The 21,274-nt window shown below is 37.1% G+C and overlaps 2 protein-coding genes across 2 annotated transcripts in view; both read right to left on the reverse strand.

Moving 5' to 3' along the window:
* The window catches only part of LOC126368877 (sodium-independent sulfate anion transporter-like), a 59,933-nt gene extending 55,849 nt beyond the window's left edge, over positions 1-4,084 (reverse strand). The window contains exon 1 of the mRNA XM_050013081.1: positions 3,835-4,084. The gene's annotated coding sequence lies outside the window, so the exon portion shown is untranslated. The remainder of the gene's footprint in view (positions 1-3,834) is intronic.
* A 14,699-nt stretch (positions 4,085-18,783) lies between these two features.
* LOC126368832 (serine/threonine-protein kinase ATR) overlaps positions 18,784-21,274 on the reverse strand; it is a 38,294-nt gene continuing 35,803 nt past the window's right edge. Inside the window, exon 29 of the mRNA XM_050012993.1 lies at positions 18,784-20,527. Within this exon, the coding sequence (XP_049868950.1) occupies positions 20,399-20,527 (129 nt within the window). The 3' untranslated portion in view covers positions 18,784-20,398. The remainder of the gene's footprint in view (positions 20,528-21,274) is intronic.

Here is a 21,274-nt window from a genome sequence, read left to right on the forward strand (position 1 = left end):
AAGCGACTGCCTGTCTGACCATCCAACCCGCGAAAGGACAACCAGCCCAATACAGATTATGTCACATAGGTATCTCCGAAACTCATTTCTCGGGTATGTGATAATCATTTACGACCCAAACATGAATTCGAAAATCATTAATCGGTTAAGGTCCTTGCGTGGATTGGTAACTCGACGTCATAGTGAGATTCGAACGTTATTCCAACGGGGCTGCTACGGCTGGGGCTATTTCGTATTTGATCGAAATCATACATACATACATAAACTCACGCCCGTAATCCCAAATGGGGTGGGCAGAGCCACAAGTAATCAAAGACAACTTGCAGCCACTGTTGATACGAAGTCCTAAGATGGATATGATGAACCTTATGGTGATAAGGGATCAGCCTATCGCCCATAACATTAGTCCATCATGTTAGAGGACGCAATCCCTCTGTCGGTTTTTACGACATTCCCGGGAAGACAAGCAGCTGAACGTGTTCTATGTTTTTTATTTGCTCCCAGAACAGCATAGAAGCAATTTTGATCGAAATCCTACGCGACTAACTTATATTTCTTTACAAAAAAATGCAATCCACAAACTGCGTTCACACCTTCTAATATTAACATTTGAATTATTTACTAGGCTTATTACTAGGTATTTGATGACGTTATTTTATTAAAATACTATTTTTTTATTTTTACTTACATAAACAGTCACAGTTGACTGTAAATGTAACAACAGACAGGTAATTAGCATACCATGACCAGTTAAATAAAAATAATTATTGTCAACCAATCCTAAATCCTAAACCTTATACGATAAAGAAGTATCTATCTAAGGAACTATGTAAATAATTCGATATAAATAAAATAGTGTCGCGATCACACGAAACACTATATACCTACTTACAAGAATTATTTTTTCTTCCTTTTTAGGACAAAAGTTGATACCGAACAGGCTTGCCAGGTTTTCAAGAACCGAAGCCATGTTCGGGACGTTTCATTTCCTTTCTACAATTTAATTTAAACTACTACTACTACTTTGAATTCCTATAGGTATACAAAAATAAAAAAAAGAAAGAGCAGCCATGAACAAAGTGCTCCACTTCAAATCAATGATGTCATTATTATTTATTTACATACTAAACAGACTTTTGAAGCTTATGATGACTGTAAATAATATTATTACCTTTTCTAGGCACTTATCCTGACTGGAGGTGCCTTACTGTAAAAGTTAATTTTAAAAATGTCATATGGCAGAATATGGCGGTGGCGCGGGCGCCGTGCGCCTAGACGCACAGCAACATAGTGCTAGCTATGTTATTTTCCCCTAGTTAGTTTTCCCTCTTTTATAATTATTATGACGTATTAGAAAGAGAAGAATGCGCGATGATACCGCCTCCACCTGGTTATTCCTAGCTTCGGTGCTAAAAATACGTTGTTCCACGTAAGACACTATAGAATTGCATTTGCTTCGATCCTGACACACTTCTCTTGCTTCCTCCACATTCATCAATCGCTTCATACACGCACGCCGGTTCAGAGTAGATCGTACTAAACCTTTAAATACTTAATAATTACATACATGTCCGTTTTTACAATAACTAATAATAACTTTTATTAAGACTAATTTCCAAATCAATCGCAAGTTTACCTATCAATATAGACAAGTTATGCACCGGTTGATAGGCATTCACTGGCAATCGTTGGCATTCTGTGTCACTGAGTTAAAAAGGCGAAATCGTTTGCAAGGACTCTGTGCCCTACAAACGACACTTACTTACCATGTTCTAAGTAAATAATTACGTCGCCTAGGTACTAGGTAAGTATATAAGATATAAGATTAATGATTACCTAAATGATAAAAATGTCTGGTATTGAATGTGTTCCTCTAGTTATTAAATAACTTGTAATGTACCCTCATAGATTTAAAAGATGTGTTGCTGTTGCAGTTTCTTGTCATTTCTTCTCCTCAGCCATAACACCTTGCGAAATGACGTAAATTCAAAAATGTTACATTGACCTTCAACAAGTTTATCCATGATAATTACGTTGAATAAATGATTCTGATTCTGATTCTGATTCAACGACCTCGGTGGTCTAGTGGTTTAGCGTTGGGCTCACGATCCGGAGGTCCCGGGTTCAACTCCCGGTAGAGACATACCACAAAAACTCCCGGTAGAGACATAAAACAAAACTACTTTGTGATCTCTAGTTTGGTTAGGACATTACAGGCTGCTAATCACCTGATTGTCCCAAAGCAGATGATCCGTGCTTCGGAAGGCACGTTAAGCCGTTGGTCCCGGTTATTACTTACTGACTGATATAAGTAAGTAGTCATTACATGACTTTTTCTGACTGATATAAGTAAGTAGTCATTACTTTTTCTGAGACCTTTGATAGAAGCAACTTGGGATACAATTCACCACTAAATAGATTAACGAGGATGTATAATAGTTTAAGTAATAAAACTGAATTGGATATTTCGAGTAAGCCCAATGCATACAGAAGTAACTTGTACTCAATTATTTATAAATAACAACAAATGTGTATGTTTTTAAGTGTAAATGGCCTAAGCTGTGCAAGCGTGATGCGCTTTTAGCCTTCTTTTTTTTTCTCATTTAAGCTATCTTTACTGTAGTTAATTTTGCATGCCGTTGTCACCTATAATTAGGGTAACAATTACTCTTGTTTATATATATGTAACTTGTAATGTATTTATTGTTGTTAACTCTGTTGGTGATCATAAATAAATAAATAAATAAATAAAAATGACCTAAGTCAGAGGCCTTTGGCGGCTCAATAGTAACCCTGACACCAGGGTTGATCAGGTTGGTACTCCACCTCACAACCCACGCGATAGAAGAAGAAGACTAGGTAAATGCTTAATTAAATTATCGCTAATCTACTTACTAATAACTCGCATATCTACTTACTTATCGTTTATACCTCAAGTGTGACATGGGTACTCTACAACTCGTGATCATCTCCCTAGGGTTGTCCCGTGTTCACAGGGCCCGCTTACCTAACCTGAAGATTTGACAGGTACGGTTTTTTACAGAAAAGACTGCCTGTCTGACCTTCCAACTCGCGAACAGAAAACCAGCTCAGCACAGGTTAGGTGACACATTTTAGGTTTCCGCAAAATGTTTTCCTTTACCGCTAAGCACTTTATAAGTAAACATTTACAATCTAACCATGAATTCGAAAAAATTCGAAATTCATTGGTTTAGACCCCAGCGGATTCAAACCTGGAACCGCATGTCTCTATTTGTTCTACTTTGGGCTTTTTGGCGGGAAACGGGAACGGGACAGTTGCTTTCTTCATTGAATAATCTAAATAATTAATACGAAGTGGTGTTTTGTGGTTGATGATCGCATTAAGTTAGTCGGAAGACATTCGCGAGTGTTATTATATTGGAGTATTCAATAAACAAAGTGTATCTGCCTATTTTCGCTTCGTGTCAGGAAGCCGCTTCATAACTCGAAAGTTTATGCGGACTTTCGAGTTAATTCGTTTGGGGTTCGGAGTAGGAGTCTACTCCGAGGGTGGGGGCTTAGGTTTCATCATCATCACCTTTCATCATTTCATCATTCATCAAGAAAAAAAATACGTAAGACATGGCTGTATGGGCATAGTTCCCTTTGCCTTACCCTTCGGGGAAAACCTAAACAAAAAAAAAAAAAAATTGTTCTACTTTGCTACTTATTGTAAATATGCAGAAATATGAAATACTCACTGCATAACGTTAGTTTCAACACAACAATATAAACAGTTGTTCTTTCTCACTATACAATAAAAATAAAAACCATGTTTGAGAAAATAAAACTAACAAAAAACACCAGACTTACTTTTCCAACCGTATCAATATAGGTAACCAAACAAATAAAAATTATGAATTTATACACAGCATAATATCACAGTCACTTATAAAATCACATATATCACAAATTGTTTAAAATTAATTGCTAATTTTAATATATCAACTCATTGTGACAACCGTACAATTTTCATTCCCGCCGTTTTTTGGAAGCAACCGCGCAAGCGCGAGTAACTTTTTAACCTGCGCATTGGACAACGTCAACGTCCTAACTGCGTTCTGCCTAGTCAGAGCACAATAAAACCCATCTCATAATTAGCTTACACTTGTCACGACACTGGTAACCACGAGACAAATAGGTAGTTTCCTATGATGTAAGTATTTATTTGCACGTTTTTTTTTAAAACAAATCTTTTTTGTAAATAAATAAGTAGGTAAATAATATTTTATATAAAAACGCGCGTTGATTAGCGAGTCCGAGGAAACGTTAGTATTTTATGAATCATTCACGAGTATCAATACTGAAAGGTGAGAAGATATGTTTGTCGTAAGTAATAACTAAATAACAAATACAATATAAAATTTATAAACAATATTTATAAATATCTCAGTAATGCTAACAATTCAACGAAACGTAAACATTTTCTCGTTCAGATCAACAATACCGGACACTTTCTTAATCGGTTAATGTTGCAATCGTGAATCAATTGATTTCGCGGTCAAATAATCAACGGTTGCTGTAACCTAACAATGGCCACACAGGAAACTGTAGAGCACGGGCGTATCTAATGAAAATTACAATCAATAGGTATTCAACTGAAACCCTGTTATAAAATGAAACCTATTATATTAAATATGTTGCATACAAACTCTAGGACACAAAGGATATGTCACTAAATAGCATGATATTTACGGGCCTTTTCAGTAATCTATCTATCCATGATTTTTGCTTACTTACTAAAGTTTGATGTATGTTTGAATTTTATTTTACCACCTTTTTATTTATGTGTTTTTGCAAATAAATTGATTTGATTTGATTTGTATTTTATATCAAACATACTGGTGTAAACAGTTACTTTAGTAAGCAATTGAATAGATAGATTTTTAAAACAATCGTTTAGTGGCTTGCTCTTTCACTGTAATATTATTATACTTTAACATGGTATAAAATAACACGACAGTCAATTTGTATTACTGGCATGCTCATAAATCGAACGTCATGTAATTTCAAATCAAAATCAAATCAAAATCTTTATACCAAAAAATAAACATAGCATAGCGAGCTACTAAATCTCTCTCTCTTTATTTAAGAGCTGCGCTCTTGTCGGTGGAGTAATCGCTATTCCTCTCTTCTTCCCGCCAAAACCATCACCTCCTGATACGACACGACCTGCACCTTCTCTTTTATTTGTTTCATAACAAAACAAGAAAAAAAAGGAAAGAGAGGAAGGAGTACACCTAAGAGAACATTTATGAGCTACTAAATAGTAGTTACATGTCTATCTGTAGCCTTAGAATTACAATACTGCTTATTGTTTCATGCGAATGATAAAAGTCACTTGTACAGTAACCAAACTAAGTAAATATTTACTATTTCACATGACGTCATACGTGGCGCATTAGTTAAGCGTTATGGTCACGACTCGAAGTCCCGGATTCGAAGCCCGGTCGCAAAAATCCACTTCAAGGTCAAATCAAATCAAATATACTTTATTGTACAGAACTAAATTTCAACAATCAGACATAACACATGAATACAGTACAATTGGGACGGCCTTATTTCTCTAGAGCAATTTCTTCAGTTTGGTAAGGGCAATGTAGGCTGATCACTCGATTGTCCGAAAGACGATTTGTGCTTCGGAAGGTAAGTTAAACGCTCGATCCAGATTCTATTTACCTAAGTAAGTATGTAGTGTAGTACATGAGCCATAATAAAAGCACATAATAACGGGTTCTTACCCCGGGAGTCTCATATCCCCATTTAAACGCGGTAAGAACCCGTTATTATGTGCTTTAATTATGGTAATAACCGCGTAAACTTAAAACTACATGAGGCATGTCAGGGGCCTATGGCGACTCACCAGTAACCCTGACACCAGGACTGATGACGTCGGTCATTGATCTCACAAGCCAGACGAGAGCAGAGAAGAATTGTATAATGGAGTTACGTATTAAAATATCTCGAAATCCATAAAACTTTACTAAGATATAAATCCGTAAAACCTTTTTTTTTCATGGATGAAAGACGGATTTGTTTGCAGGGATGAGTTATGATACTTTCTCTATTCAATTTCCGGCCAAGTAGTTAAATGCCATCTGGGGCAAATCTACAATAAGTCACGTGAAAAAAAAAAAATGTTCAACTACATTTAAATAAACACGGATAAAAGACAACATTTCCAAAATTAGTCAAGGATATCACGATCGTAACCAAAATGTTTAATAAGTAATCCAAACAATGACTCCAACAATAAAACGAATAAGACATCTTGTAATTATTCTACTTTCAATAGTTTCAAGAAACGACCTTGATTGCACTAAACTGAATTAAATTGAATAAAATACAATGTCAGAACAGGTCTAATGATTTTAATTTGGTTTTACTTTCATTTCCCTATATTATTTATATATTTAATATATTTATAGTTCTTAAGGAACTATTTTTTTCTGTTATGATATAATATTTAAATATAATATAATCGTAAATTACCTATGCAATATATTTTATAAAAGTATTTCACTAAAGTGAATGATACGTTTACAATACACTGGTTGATTTCACTAGAAAATATATTTGTTAAAGCCATATATATTCACGAAATTAAAAAGAAAATAAATATCTATTTTATTTTTAATTATGTTAATGGACTTACTGTTATTTTTTTCCTCAATATCGACCAGTTAGCAGTTTTATCTTGCTTTTTTTTTTAAATTAAAGGCGAAATAAAAACTATATCATTTTACCTCATTATCGATCCAAATAATTTAAATATTGTCTTTTTGGATGAAACTTCCTTGCATATTAATTATGGAGCTGTGATGGAGGTAGGTCTTTGATTTTGATTGGAACCGATTCAGAATACTTATTAGAATTGATTTAAATATAATATAATATTTATCAAGTATTACGGTTAGGTACCAACAGAACTGAAATAAAAATGAATTTACAAGTGTAAGTGAATTTCCCGGAAAATGCTATTTGAAGAAGATATCGCACCTATCTTGGATTTTATGGTGTACCTATTCATAAAACGGAGTTGTTGAAATCCTCGTTTTATAGGACAAGTTATTGACAAATTCTCCGAATATTCGGATTATAAATAGCTTTATGACTCCACTAACTCACAATGTAGCCAGGAGTAGACCATTGCTCAACAGTGGGATTAGATATAAGTAAGTAAGGTTAAGGTTTTTTTTTATACTCACCTTATTGTATTCGCCTTTACACTTATGTAGTGCCTGCCTTCCTCTGCCAAATACGTTCTTAAGTAAATAAAGCGATGAAAACTCAACCACGTGCGAATTCAAAGAATTGTGGCTACAAAACCTAAAATTACTTAAAATGACCCAACTATGTCTGCATGACTTCACGCTTCTAATCTCGGTTGAGGTGGACCCACAAATGCTTTGTACCTACTCTGAACCGGCGTGCGTGTACCAAACGATTGATGAATGTGGAGGAAGCAAGAGAAGTAGTACAGGGATAATCGCCAGTGTGTCACACAACATTTAGATTAAATTGTCTTACGGGGCCTCTACGTGTTAGCTTCGGCCCCACGCACGACTTCCAAAAGTCCGGGCCTCTATACGCCCGAGATATGGAAACGACATACAAATAATAATAATATTAAAAATAATTAAATTGAAAAATATTTTCCCATTCTTCGGGAATTTTTCGGGTGTTTATTTTATTTTCCCGATATTTTTTCTTTCATTGCCCATCACTAGGCGGGAGTTTATGTATGTATGTCAAGCCAAGCTCCCGAAAAATTTTAAATCCGCCACTGAAGGCTATTCCTACGAGTGGTCCCGTGCAAGCGAAACGAATTTCCGTTTCGTAGGTATCCGACTCATCTGTATATTTGATCAAAACGATGCGGTTCTCATACGGATTATACGATGCTTGCGATTTTGTTGCGACTTGCACGCTCGTGATCCATAATGGATAGTCTTAACATACATACATACATACATAAACTCACGCCTATTTCCCACCGGGGTAAGCAGAGACTATAGAATTCCATTTGCTTCGATCCTGACACACTTCTCTTGCTTCCTCCACATTCATCAATCGCTTCATACACGCACGCCGGTTCAGAGTAGATCGTATTGAACCTTACTTCCTTGGATAGTCTTAAAACCGCTATTAAACAGAAACTTTGTAAATAAGGTTAGTAACTACTTAGAAGATAGGCAATGGTAAAAAGTTTTTGTAATTACAGACTTTTTGCAGTTGTAAAACTAATCGTGACTTATTTCGATGTATGGATGGAGAGAATAGTTTTTCAGCAACTTAACACCTAGGAACCCTCAGTGAGCGAGTCAGACTCCCACTTGGCTGGCTTTTTTAAGATAAATCACATTTTAATGATACTAACATCACAGATCAAATTATAAAGTGAATATGTAAAACAGTTCATAATATTACATCAAAATATGCATAATATTGGATAATCCCGAAAATCCCGGGAGTGACGAAAATGAATCCCGGGATTTCCGGGACTTTAAAATCTGGTATCCCTATTAAGTCCACTTTTACGATTGGTATGATAGATCAACGCATTCGGTTTTGACTTACCTACCTACTTGCAGTCTAACAGAAACGGGAGGACTTTCGTGTCTTTTATCTGTATTTATATCTTTGGTATTTATACTTAAGCAGATATGTAAAAGAACAGTAACTTGTTATATATTACCTAGTTACTTAAGTACCTAAGATCATGAAGGAAAAACGCTTTCACTTCCACTTTTACGATTAGTATGATAGATCAACGCATTCGGTTTTGACTTACCTACTTGCAGTCTAACAGAAACGAGAAGACTTTGTATGTTTTACCTGTATTTTATGTCCGTGGTATATATACTAATGTAAAAGAACAGTAACTTCTTGTATATTACCTACTTACTTAAATACTTACCTAAGCTCATAGAAGAAAAATGCTCAATACTTAGGTACTATTTGAAAACAGAATGCTAAAAGTCGGTAAAACATTATGTCACCAACTTACAATATATTCAAATCAATAAACAGTAGGTTCTTAGAGTAGGTACTTGTATAATATTTTGCGGTTAAGGAATGATAATGTTCATTAAAAAAGCCTACACCAAAAAAAACTTAAGGAAATCCCCGCGTTTTAGGTTTTTTTTGTTTGCTAACAAGTATCCTAATCATTATGATTAGATGTACGTCATTACATGATGGGAAAAAATACATCCTGCTTGTGAATTTATCACGAAAGACTCTAACGACCTCCGTAGTCCAGTGGTTGATCGTTGGGCTCACGATCCGGAGGTCCCGGGTTCGATTCCCGGTGGGGACATATCACAAAAAATTACTTTGTGGTCCCTAGTTTGGTTAGGACATTACAGGCTGATCACCATACTGTCCGAAAGTAAGATGATCCGTGCTTCGGGAGGCTCGTTAAGCCAATGGTCCCGGTTACTACTTACTGATGTAAGTAAGTAGTCGTTACATGAGCCATGTCAGGGGTCTTTGGTGACTCAATAGTAACCCTGACACCAGGGTTGATGAGGTTGGTACTCCACCTCACAACCCACACGAGAGAAGATGAAATACCTTGATATACCTAAAGTAACGATATACACGTCTGTGAAGAATAACATTTAGTAGGTAGATTATTGCCAGCTTTCTGTAAATAAGGGACTTTCCAGCCTAATCTCATCATCATCAATTTAAGAGCCACGCTCTTGTCGGTGCAGCACTTTCCTACTCTCCGTGCTACTTTTTTAGGAAAAAATAGGGCAGAGGTTTCCCTCTTGCCTTCCGCCCCGCAGTACTCTGTCTGACGCAAGTGGGATGGCGCCCAGAGTAGTCTATTACAAAGCCACCCTACTTTCTAGCCTACGTCCCTCAAAAACAATATAGACGCTGTAAAGTTTTTTCTTCGTTTAACCTTCTAATTTCATGGATAACAGACATCTTTTGTCTTTGGGTATAAATGATGACCCTTTTTATTACACCCAGGTAAAATTACATCTTCCACTTTTACATTTTCTTACATTTTACATTTTAGAAAATAAATATAGGAAGCAACATAATTCTATACATAATGTCATCCAAATATCAAACAATTATTTTTATATAATGCTTCTGCCATTACATTGTATTTTAGAATAATGATGTACCCGAGTAATGCGAAAATAAGTAGGTAATTTTCACGTTAAAGCTGTACAACGCCATCTATACAGGGCGTTAGTGACATCGTAACGAATACTCAGGGGGATGATTCAGACCATGATTCTGAGTTAATATCAAGTGGAATTTTCCGTCGCAAAATTCATGTTATTTTTTTAGTTTTTTTACATTATTTTCAATTCTATACTTTTGCGATGGAAAATTCCACTTGATATTAACTCAGAATAATCAGCTGAATCATCCCTCTCAGTATTCGTTACGATGTCACTTACACCCCATACAAGTAAATACAGTAGCCATACAAGTAGGTACGGGTATTAGTGACACTGTAACGAATACTGAAGGGGATGATTCAGACCATGATTCTGAGTCGATATCAAGTGGAATTTCCTGTCGGAGAAGTCATGAAAATTTTAGAGTTTATTTAAATTATTTTCCGTTCCATACTTTTGCGACGGAAAATTCCACTTGATATCAACTCAGAATTATGGCCTGAATCATCCCTCAAAGTTTTCGTTACGATGTCACTAACACCCTGTATTGTTTTTGGTGAATGTAGCCTGGAAAGTCCCTCATTGTTTAATATTAAAACCGCCCTAATACAGAGGGATTATACAACATTTGAATCGAGAAAAAAAAAATTGGCTGTAATTATTTATTTACCTAACACTTTGTTTTTTGGAAACTTCAGGTGTGACAATGATAAAGTATAAGATTTTGAATGATTGAAATCAAATTTCATGTATTTTACAATAAAACATGTAGGAAAATCTACCTACCTCCGTATCATGAAGGGATTTTAACTACCCTCATATCATATCAACAGGGTCCACATAATATTAGCGTCGTGGTTCACGCCGCGACTTGTGCTGAGTGAGGCTCTTTTATCTCAGGACGTCTACCACCTTATGATCATTTCGACAAACATCCGTCTTGCTTTTTTTGTAATTGTTTAGTGGAAATTTGATATGATGTTACTGTCTTTTTTGTGTGGCGCCTTTTATAATAAACTATTTCTATTGTAGTCTATTCTATTATATATTAAAGTTCCCCTTACTTACCTGCAATTCATAGCTAATGTCCCACGCTGCTACTGAAAACGTTATTTTTGACAATCGACTCTATTATTTTTATCTGTGCTTCCAGTTATTACATTATGTAACATAAAATTATGGCATGATATAACTTCACACCTGTATTACCGAAGAGGTACGCAGATGGTGTATAACATAATACACACACTCCAGCCGGGTCTGCATGACAACCGAACAGCGCGCGGCGCGATTATATTGAGCGCTTCGACCAATAAACGATAGGTACGAACTCTATCTATGTAGATGGATGTCAAACGGCTATTGGTCGAAGGCCTCGATATAATTCCCGAGCCGCGGTTACCGTGCATAGCCTAGTGGCTATATATAAGTCCATTACGTTACATTACGTAAGTATTCGTGTATAGAGACAGCGACTTAAAAAAAATATTTGCATAAAAACTACTTAGATACCTACTACTCAGCGTTCATATTAACATACTTAGACACTCAGCCGCTATGCATACATCATTAAAACTTTCCAATGCAGCGTCGATCCATTTAAGCGTTCGAAAAAGTAGAAAAAAGTTTTTTCGTATTTACACTTCTCTCTCAAAGAGTCTAGCGGGCCGTAGCCGCTCGGAATCCACAATGAGGGGAACAATGGATCATCCGGATATTGCCTGTCAACCGCTGCCTACACTAGGTCAGTCCAAGGTAGTTGTGACGAGGGCCAAACCGCACCCCAGACACTCCATACAAAAATCTCGTATTTCCACAGACACTTCACAAATACAGGGTGTTATTGACATCGTAACGAATACTGAGTGGAATGATTCAGACTATGACTCTGAATTAATATCAAGTGGAATTTTCCATCACAAAAGTATAGAATTGAAAAATACATGAATTTTGCGACGGAAAATTTCACTTGATATCAACTCAGTATCATGGCCTGAATCATCCCTCCCGGTATATTGCCGTGCCGACTTACCCCATCCGTACGAGCTTGACAGACAATCTAGAGCGCTCCTGTATTACAGACTAAAGTGCCCCGCATAGGGGTTGAGGTAATCAGGCTCGTATCGGTGCGGGGCGGAGAGTGTCCCTTCTAATTACTTACAAATACAAATACGGCCTCCGTGGTCCAGTGGTTGAGCGTTAGGCTCACGATCTGGAGGCCTTGGATTCGAATCCCGGTGGAGACATATCACAAATATCACTTTGTGATCCCTAGTTTGGTTAGGACATTACAGGCTGCCAATCACCTGATTTGCAGCTTGTAATGTAATGGTATTCCACCTCACAACCCACACGATAAGAAGATAAGAAGAAGAATACAAATATACTTTATGCACCAAAAAAAAAGAAAAAGTAACAAAAGGGACTTAACTAGGTACTTGGCAAATGGCTGCCTAATCGCTTAAAGCGATTTCTTCCAGACAACCATAAGGCGAGGAAATATGTAAAAATATAAGGTTGCAGAACACTAGGTACTACTTATTATTGTTGGGAACATTAAAAACGGCAAATACAGTTGGCTAATAAGAGGGTAGAGGAGTGTTTACCGTGTGGGGACTGTTGCGGTATCTGGTTCTGGTGGGGGGAGGTAAGTGTCCTTTCCGTACGTAGTACTATGTATATGTATTCTGTGCCCATGCCTAACGTTTTCGAGACAATTTTCCCTGGAAAGCTCCTTTGATACGGTCGCTGAGTGACGCGTTTGTTGCGAGCGGGCGTTCGGTTGATTTGCTGCAAATGACAGTCGGTAGGTAGGTATTTTCCTTTGGAATTATTGCTATAATTAATGTTTCTCTTATACTTACTTAGATTTTTTGGATCATGTTATAAACTCGTAAAGATAACTTCATAAATAGTTACCATTTTCCTGTACCCAAAGGTTGCCTGAAAGAAATTGCTGCATGAGCAATAAGGCCGCCTGTTGTGCTTTTCTGTATATGTTGTCCTTATCTCTGTATTTTGTGTCCATTGTGCTCAATAAAGTATTTTATCTATTTATCTAAGTAGACAGGTTTACGGTCGAGATAATTAAAAAGGACACGGACATTTTCTAGACGGTAGCTATATTATTTATTGGAATGTTTCGTTAGTAGATTAATCGATAAAAAGATTTTCGATATATAAATTAGTTACGAGTAGATAAGTAAATCTAGGTAAGTATTACTCAAATGCTTAATTAAAAAACATAATAACGGGTTCTTACCGCGTTTAAAATAGGGATATGAGACTCCCGATATTGCACTTGCACCAGTGTCGAAATATCGGGAGTCTCATATCCCTATTTTAAACGCGGTAAGCACCCATTATTATGTGTTTTAAATATGACAATAACCGCGTAAACTTAAAACAATATTAATAATAATTTCCCAATTCTTGCGCGCCATTTAGCAGCAATGCCTTTACAAATAGCAAAATAAAAGAGGCACCGAATAAGTTTATTTATGAATCAGTATCGAAATATTCAGATAATAAAGGGGCTGACAAAAATAAGTGATCCGCAAACTGCTGAAAGCGAGGACAATCCTTAGGAAAAGGTCATCCGAAACGCGCAATGAATTCACAATGAGAGACAGAATACATCGACCCAAATAGTGTGATAGCGGGCCAAACAATAAATAAAATGCTATCGATACTTCATTACCATAAACTGAACGATTTTTGTTGTTTTGTTATTGGCTACCTACTTATTTTTTTACAACTTGTATGCGGTTAGCTTTGGACGGAGCAGAATAGCGCGAAATGAGAGAAAATTTATGCATACACACATTTATAAACTCACAACTATATCGCAATTGGGGTGGAGTACATCCATAGCAAGTTGAACCGAGTACCCACACCTCACCAAGCTTTCTGTTAGACCAACGTGATAGGTGGTGAGCCGAAACCTTGCGAATTCCAATCCCAGCTTGAGCTCTAAACCACGGAATTCGACTTTATGAGTTAGAATTCCGATTTGAATCATAGATACTTCGTTGATATCACATGATTTCCAGGATTTGTGCCCAGTGAATGTAAATAGTTTCGCCCACATAGGACATTATCATAGAAGCAATCCTAGCACACTATGTAGGTAAGTGCGCGACACGACGCGAGATAAAATAAGGTCCTTGGTACACGCGACTACCGGAATATCCGCGATTGTTTTAAGATGTCGGAATCTAAAGGAAATATTTTATTATTGTATATTGCTTATAGAAGAGCTAAATACAGAAACCTATTTTCATAATAAATGAAAAAAATATATATAGTGTTTAACATAATTTGTGTGAAACACTTTTGACGTAGAGTGGGTGTACTTACCTAAAATAAATACTAAAATTTATACCTCTGTCCACCCCTTCGGGGATAGAGGCGTGAATATATGTTATGTTAGTAAAGTCGTTACAAATAACAGTTTAGTTCGTGACGAAACGCCATTATATAATTCATATCGACTGAAATAAATCAGTTCGTTTAAAGGTTGTATCAATGGCCATGAAACTGACTAATGCACTAACCATAGCAGAACGATCCATTGTCTATTGTTATCACGTGCGTTCGTCACACGCAATAGTGCAGTCGGTACGACTGGATAGGTTTTCAGTTCGATTCTCGGCTTAAAAGAACAGGGGAGTTAAAAAGACCTTTTTTGACGTGACTATTGTAGATTGGCCGAACATATGGGGAGCACTAAAGGCTCTCAGTCGGTATAAAATTGAAGAGAACAGGCCTGAGGGTGCACAGCTGGGCGCGAATCTCGACTCAGGGCGTATGGCAGCCAAAGGCCCTTGACCTAGCTCGGATATAACGACTAAGTATTTATGTCACTAAATAAGCAATAACCGGGACCAACGGCTTCACGTGACGCTTCCGAAGCACCTAATATTTACCACTATGTAGGATTGGCTGGAAGGGATCTCTTTTAGAGATAAGCGCCCACCTTTTGTTTTATGTTTTCATTGTTTTGTGTAAGTACCTACAATAGAGAATTAAGTAAATAAAAGTTCATTACGTCCATCTTAGGACTTTATTGATAGTTGTCTTCTGATAACTAGATTATCTACTAGTCTGCTCACCTAGTATTGACCTAAGTTGTTTTTTTAAACTCGATCGCATAATCCAAGACAGAAAATCCATGTAAGTATTGATTATTATAGGACGACACAGCAACAATACAACTTATTCTTCTTCTATCGTGTGGGTTGTGAGGTGGATTACCAACCCCATCAACCTTGGTGTCAGGGTTACTATTGAGCTGCTCAAGTCCCTGACATGACTCAAGTAACGACTTAATTACATCAGCAAGTAGTCACCGGGACCAACAGCAACGTGCCTTCCGAAGCACATATCATCTTACTTTCGGACAATCAGGTGATCAACCTGTAATGTCCTAACCAAACTAGGAATCACAAAGTGATTTTTGTGATACGTCTCCACCGGGATTAGAACCCGAGACCTCCGGATCGTGAGCCCAACGCTCAAACCTCTGGACTACAGAGGCCGTTAATACTTACAACTTATTTGTAAAGCTGAACAAAACTAAACTTTTATATGACCATTTTTATGTTTGTTTTTGAGTAAATACGTAATTTTTCCTTTACCCACTTCTTTTAATAGTTATTAGCTCTGATTTTCCTCCTTTCCAAAGGATTCCAAGATGTTGTCGTCCTGTAAGCTGTTTTATCTCTGCGTTACACAAATGACCAGTTTGCGTGTGTGTCTACTATTAAAGTGAATACATATGAGGAAATTGTATGAATACCCTCTTAGTAACAGAGAGTGGGTGGCGTCATTTCTATAAAATAGTTTTATCAATTTATTTGCGAGAATATAAAATACAAAGGTGGTAAAATAATTTACATAACAGTGCTGTGATGCGTTCGCCTGCATGCAGGCTGCACTATTTACATTAGTATATAAACACAAGTTATTGTAAAACATGTAGGTATAATTAAATATGAATCGATATAATCGACAGCCTCCGTGGTCTAGAGGTTAGAGCGTTAGGCTCACGATCTGGAGGTCCGGGTTCGGTTCCCGATGGGGACATTGTCGAAATCACTTTGTGAGACTGTCCTTTGTTTGGTAAGGACTTTTCAGGCTTGAATCACCTGATTGTCCGAAAAAGTAAGATGATTCCGTGCTTCGGAGGGCACGTTAAGCCGTTGGTCCCGGCTATTAGCCGTAAAAACACCTCCACCGACCCGCAGTGGAGCAGCGTGGTGGAGTATGCTCCATACCCCCTCCGGTTGATTGAGGGGATGTCTGTGCCCAGTAGTGGGACGTATATAAGCAGTTTATGTTATAATCGACGGCTTCAAGACCATAGCCTATAGAGTAGAAATAAGTTTTGTAGACGAATTGTCTTTGACTACTTTTTTGCACTTGTTCCTGTTCGGATTACACTCCTTACGGCCAATATTCTACTTATATTTATTCTGAGTTATCCTACGTGCTTATTGTAATATACCTTTCTATAGACAATATAACCAATCGATTCTGTTTCGTCAGTATATCGGTGTGTTTATTTCCACAAACCAGTGCCGATCCAAGTTCCTTCTCTCTATTTAAGAGCTGCGCTTTTGTCGATGGAGTAATCGCCATTCCTCTCTTCTTCCCACCAAAACCTTCACCTCCCGATACGACACGACCTGTACCTTCTCTTTTATATGTTTCATAAATGTTCTCCTAGGTCTACCCCTTCCTCTCTTCCCTTCAATTTTTCCTTCTATGATGTTTGTCATAAATGAATCGTCGTGTTCTTACGTTCCTTCTACCTGTCCACAAATTAATAAGCGGAAACCTTGATAACAATGTTTCGTATTTTCACTTATTATTAAAATAATAGACGAAAACTCCGACAATAGTTAAATTATTCCACGTAAATTCTCAACATTCTTCCTCTCCGTTGTCTTCAATATCAACAGTTTCGAGTTACTTTACTTCGTAATAATTAAAAGGCTAATTAATTTGCTATTGGCTTCGTTAGCAACGAAATCCTCGTCAAATTAGCATTAAATGAATAAATTAGAAATAGGTTAGTATAGGTAGTATATTATTAGACGGATCACGTTGGTCTAACAGAAAGCTCGGTGACAGTGTGGGTACCTAATTAGTTCGTCTTGCGATGAATGTACCTCTGCCTACCCCGTTGAAATATAGTCGTGAGTTTATGTTATGTTGGTATCCGATTGATAAATTAGAAAATTAAATCAAAAAAGTGTGAAAGATTTTGACTTGACTCGGACGCAATTTTTCGATTCATTATGAAGACTAAAGACCGCAAATTTCGCATAGACAGGATGGCAGTGTAATGGTTTTAAAGTAGACATGTGCTTATACATTGTTTTAAAGCACATAACCCGTTATTATGTGCTTTAATTAGATATACTTACCTAAAAGATTAAATAAATAAAATAGAGCGCGAAATAAAATGCACCCATTCCGAGAGGTACCTACCTAGCGTAGTAAGGTACGAAATCCTTGGTCTTGGGATCCTTGACATTTTCGAAAGGATATTGACTGATACATTTTTATAACTCTTTGTGGATAAGCGTAAACAAAACGTCCCGAGTTATTTCGATCTGATCCCCTAATCGGAACCCCCCATACATTTAGTTGATTTGCCACCATTTTATGTCGTTTCCGATTTGCATAACTCCTCCTGTAGTACAGATACCTATATTGATGGTGGTTGAAAATTAACGACATGCATTATAACTATATAACATAACACAGCACCACGCCTGTATCCCCAAAAGGGTAGGCAGAGATGTATATTATAATGTATGTATGTATTGTATGTACTAACCTCTTATGGTCGATTAATTCGTTTAAATATTTTCCTTTCAGACGACGCCCTGAGCATAGGTTCGCTCCCAACTGGGCACCCTCAGGCCTGTTGTCTTAAATTTTGTATCGGGTGCGAGCCCATAGTGCTCCCCATTTGTCCGACCAAGTAGTTAATGCTATTTGCGGCAAACCTACAATGTCACGTCAAAAAAAAAATTATACACCTCTGACAGTGGTCAGTGGACGAGGAGTGCCTCGTCTGTATGTTTAAATCTCATGTAATAGGGGACGAGCCTATATGAATTGTCCTGTTAATGTTTAAATCTCAAAAAAGGATAGAAGCATACGAAAGTGCGATGCGGTGCGGCAGGTTTTATTCAATCTAATTGTGCAAAAGGTCCATAAAAGTTTAATTGACCTAAGCTGTGCATTTATTTCTTCCTGTGCTATAAAAAATAAAAGTCACATTTTGTAACCAGCTCTATAAACACACGTACCCAACACGTAATTTACATGTTGCTATAATTTAAACCCGTCGCGATTCTCGTTACTTTCACCAAGTATTACGAAATGTAAGAATCTTCATTCCTTTGACACTTTCATGTTCCACTTTTAGCAAACATTTTAAGCACACGCATAATGTTATTCTCACGTTTATGCGAATATAAACCTTGATGTAAGCTCTTAAGGTGGCAGTATGCGTTTAAGCATAGCTCGTGTTAGCTATTTAAGATGTAAGTACCTCTTTGTTACAATGATAAAATGTAATAAAACGACCTACTTAAGGAATGTCACTTTATTATTTTTCACTTAACCTATATTATCACAAATTACGTCATCGTCGCCTTATAGTGAAAAGGACGTAAGCGACTTTAGAACATCCTCAGTAAATCACATTCGAATGTCATTTTTGTTAACAAATCCACGCTATAGACATAGACAAGTTTCAATCCAAGTAAAAGGACAATGAGTTAAAACGCCCCCCTCTATCAACAGATTCCGGACATACCTGATTTGAAGCGTCTTAGTGAGTTGATATTTTTGTTCTATGGAGACTTTCTCGAAATACGCGGGGTTTAGCCGGAATTCGGGTTTTTGACTACGATTTTGGGTACCGTCTGGTAAAACATTGTTTCAGCCTATTTCGATTTACGTCATTTTTTTAATTTTATTATAACCCTATGGAATTTTAAGTTAGAACTAATTCGAAATACAAAAAATTAGCTGTTGGAAGGGGGGACGGGTCTCATACAGTTACGGTCATGGTCCTGTGTGGTCTAAATTTTACCCTGATTGAAATTAATTCAAAGAAATAGATGTTCTTTTTCAAGAAAATCACATAAGAACGTGATTTTTCAAAAAGGCGCTTAAGTGGTTTCCCTATAAAGCGACGTCTAAGCACAGCCTTACCGTTTTAACTGAAGGCACTTCGATTTGTGTTGCGACAGTATAGTGTAATTACATTTGGCACTATAATAAGGTACATTCATACATTTTTTTAAACGTGTTTTGTACTTATGTGTGTACATTTCATTATGATACACTGTATATTCTGCACAACGAAACCAAATCTCGAAATACTATTTTTTTTTTAATTCTATTTTTTTTATTAAAGGTCAACCACCTCCACAAAATACTCTGTTGAAAATAGTATAAAAAATAAATTTAAATAAATTATAATTAGACATCTCGTTTCTCGGGCAAAAAGGTTCAGAATCATTGGCACAATGACCCGAGAAAGTAATGTGATAAACAAAAGAAAATAACACAAGTCGGTATTCAACTCGTGCCAAAACAAACTTGTCCCAGTGGGATATGTATCGTGGTCTAAAGTTGGCAAAACCATATTGAAAATCATCTATAATATTTATATGCATTAATATTTATTGTATCGGCGACTCTGGCCTGTCCCGAGGACCCTGGACTGAAGCAGTAATCACATTATGTAGATTATTATTATGTTGTCGTCTTTCGAATCTGTTACTGATACTAAGTTAAGCTTTCTGTTACTAACATAATATGAATTAGTTTCCGAAATAAATATTTAAAATATGAAATTTGAATATGATAGCTCATTTAGATCAATATTATCGTAACACACTCTTCTGACTACGACTAGGACTATTTATAGTAACGATAGTATTGCTATGATATCTTCTTCTATCGTGTGGGTTGTGAGGTGAATTACCAACCTCATCAACCCTGGTGTCAGGGTTGTTATTGAGCCGCCAAAGGCCCCTGACATAGCACATGTAACGACTACTTACTTACATCAGTAAGTAGTAACCGCAACTATTGCTAGGACTATCGATACTATTGTCTTCTGTGTATTTTTTAGACGAGTCGACACAATGTTTTGGGACGAGTTGGCCACCAACTCTTTCACACAAACAGGTTTATAGGAACGGTCCCCATCCGATGTACATCTGACAGAGGTTGTGGACGCTGGTAGCTTCAACTATCAGGTGCTCCACCTGGCCTTCTGGTGACAGTGAAAGTGACAGCTGCTTATTCTTCGTTTTCACCTGAAACATTCACAATACCGTCGCCTTGTGAACACCATTTTCGTCATATTCGGAAGTATTTTTTTGTTAAAAATACTTCACAATAGACGCTAGTGTCAATCATCGACATCTCCCTAGCATTATCCCGTTTTTCACAGGGTCCGCTTACCTGACCCGAAAAATTGACAGGTCCGATTTTTACAAAAGCGACTGCTTGTCTAACCTTCCAACCCGCGAAGGGAAAACAACAGGGAACGGCCGTGATTTTGCGACGAGTTGATCACCAACTTGTATGTGAAAAGCACAGGTTATTTTTTTTTTTATTACATTACTTTCGAACAATCGGGTGATCAGCCTGCAATGTCCTAACCAAACTAGGGATCACGAAGCGATTTTTGTGTTACCGGGATTCGCACCCAGGACGATGATGAGCCCAACCCTAAGCCATTGGACCACGGAGGCAGTAATCAGGGATCCTTAATAGATTTACGTAAATAGACAAGGTGTATCAACACCCTGTATATACGTCCCACCGCAAGTCACAGGTCTCAATCAACCGGAGGGTATGGAGCATACTCCACCACACTGCTCCAGTGGTAGGTAGAGCTTATAATAGCTTTCTCTCTCTCTTTAAGAGCTGCACACTTGTCGGTGGAGTAATCGCCATACTCCATAGATAGGGCATGTAGAACGGTGGATGCCCCAATCGCCTTCCGTTCCGCAGTACACCGACCAATTTCTCAATCGGTGATGTTCTAGCTAGAGCCC

This window comes from Pectinophora gossypiella, chromosome 8 (genome assembly GCF_024362695.1).
Source record: "Pectinophora gossypiella chromosome 8, ilPecGoss1.1, whole genome shotgun sequence".
In the NCBI taxonomy this organism is placed as follows: Eukaryota; Metazoa; Arthropoda; class Insecta; order Lepidoptera; family Gelechiidae; genus Pectinophora; species Pectinophora gossypiella.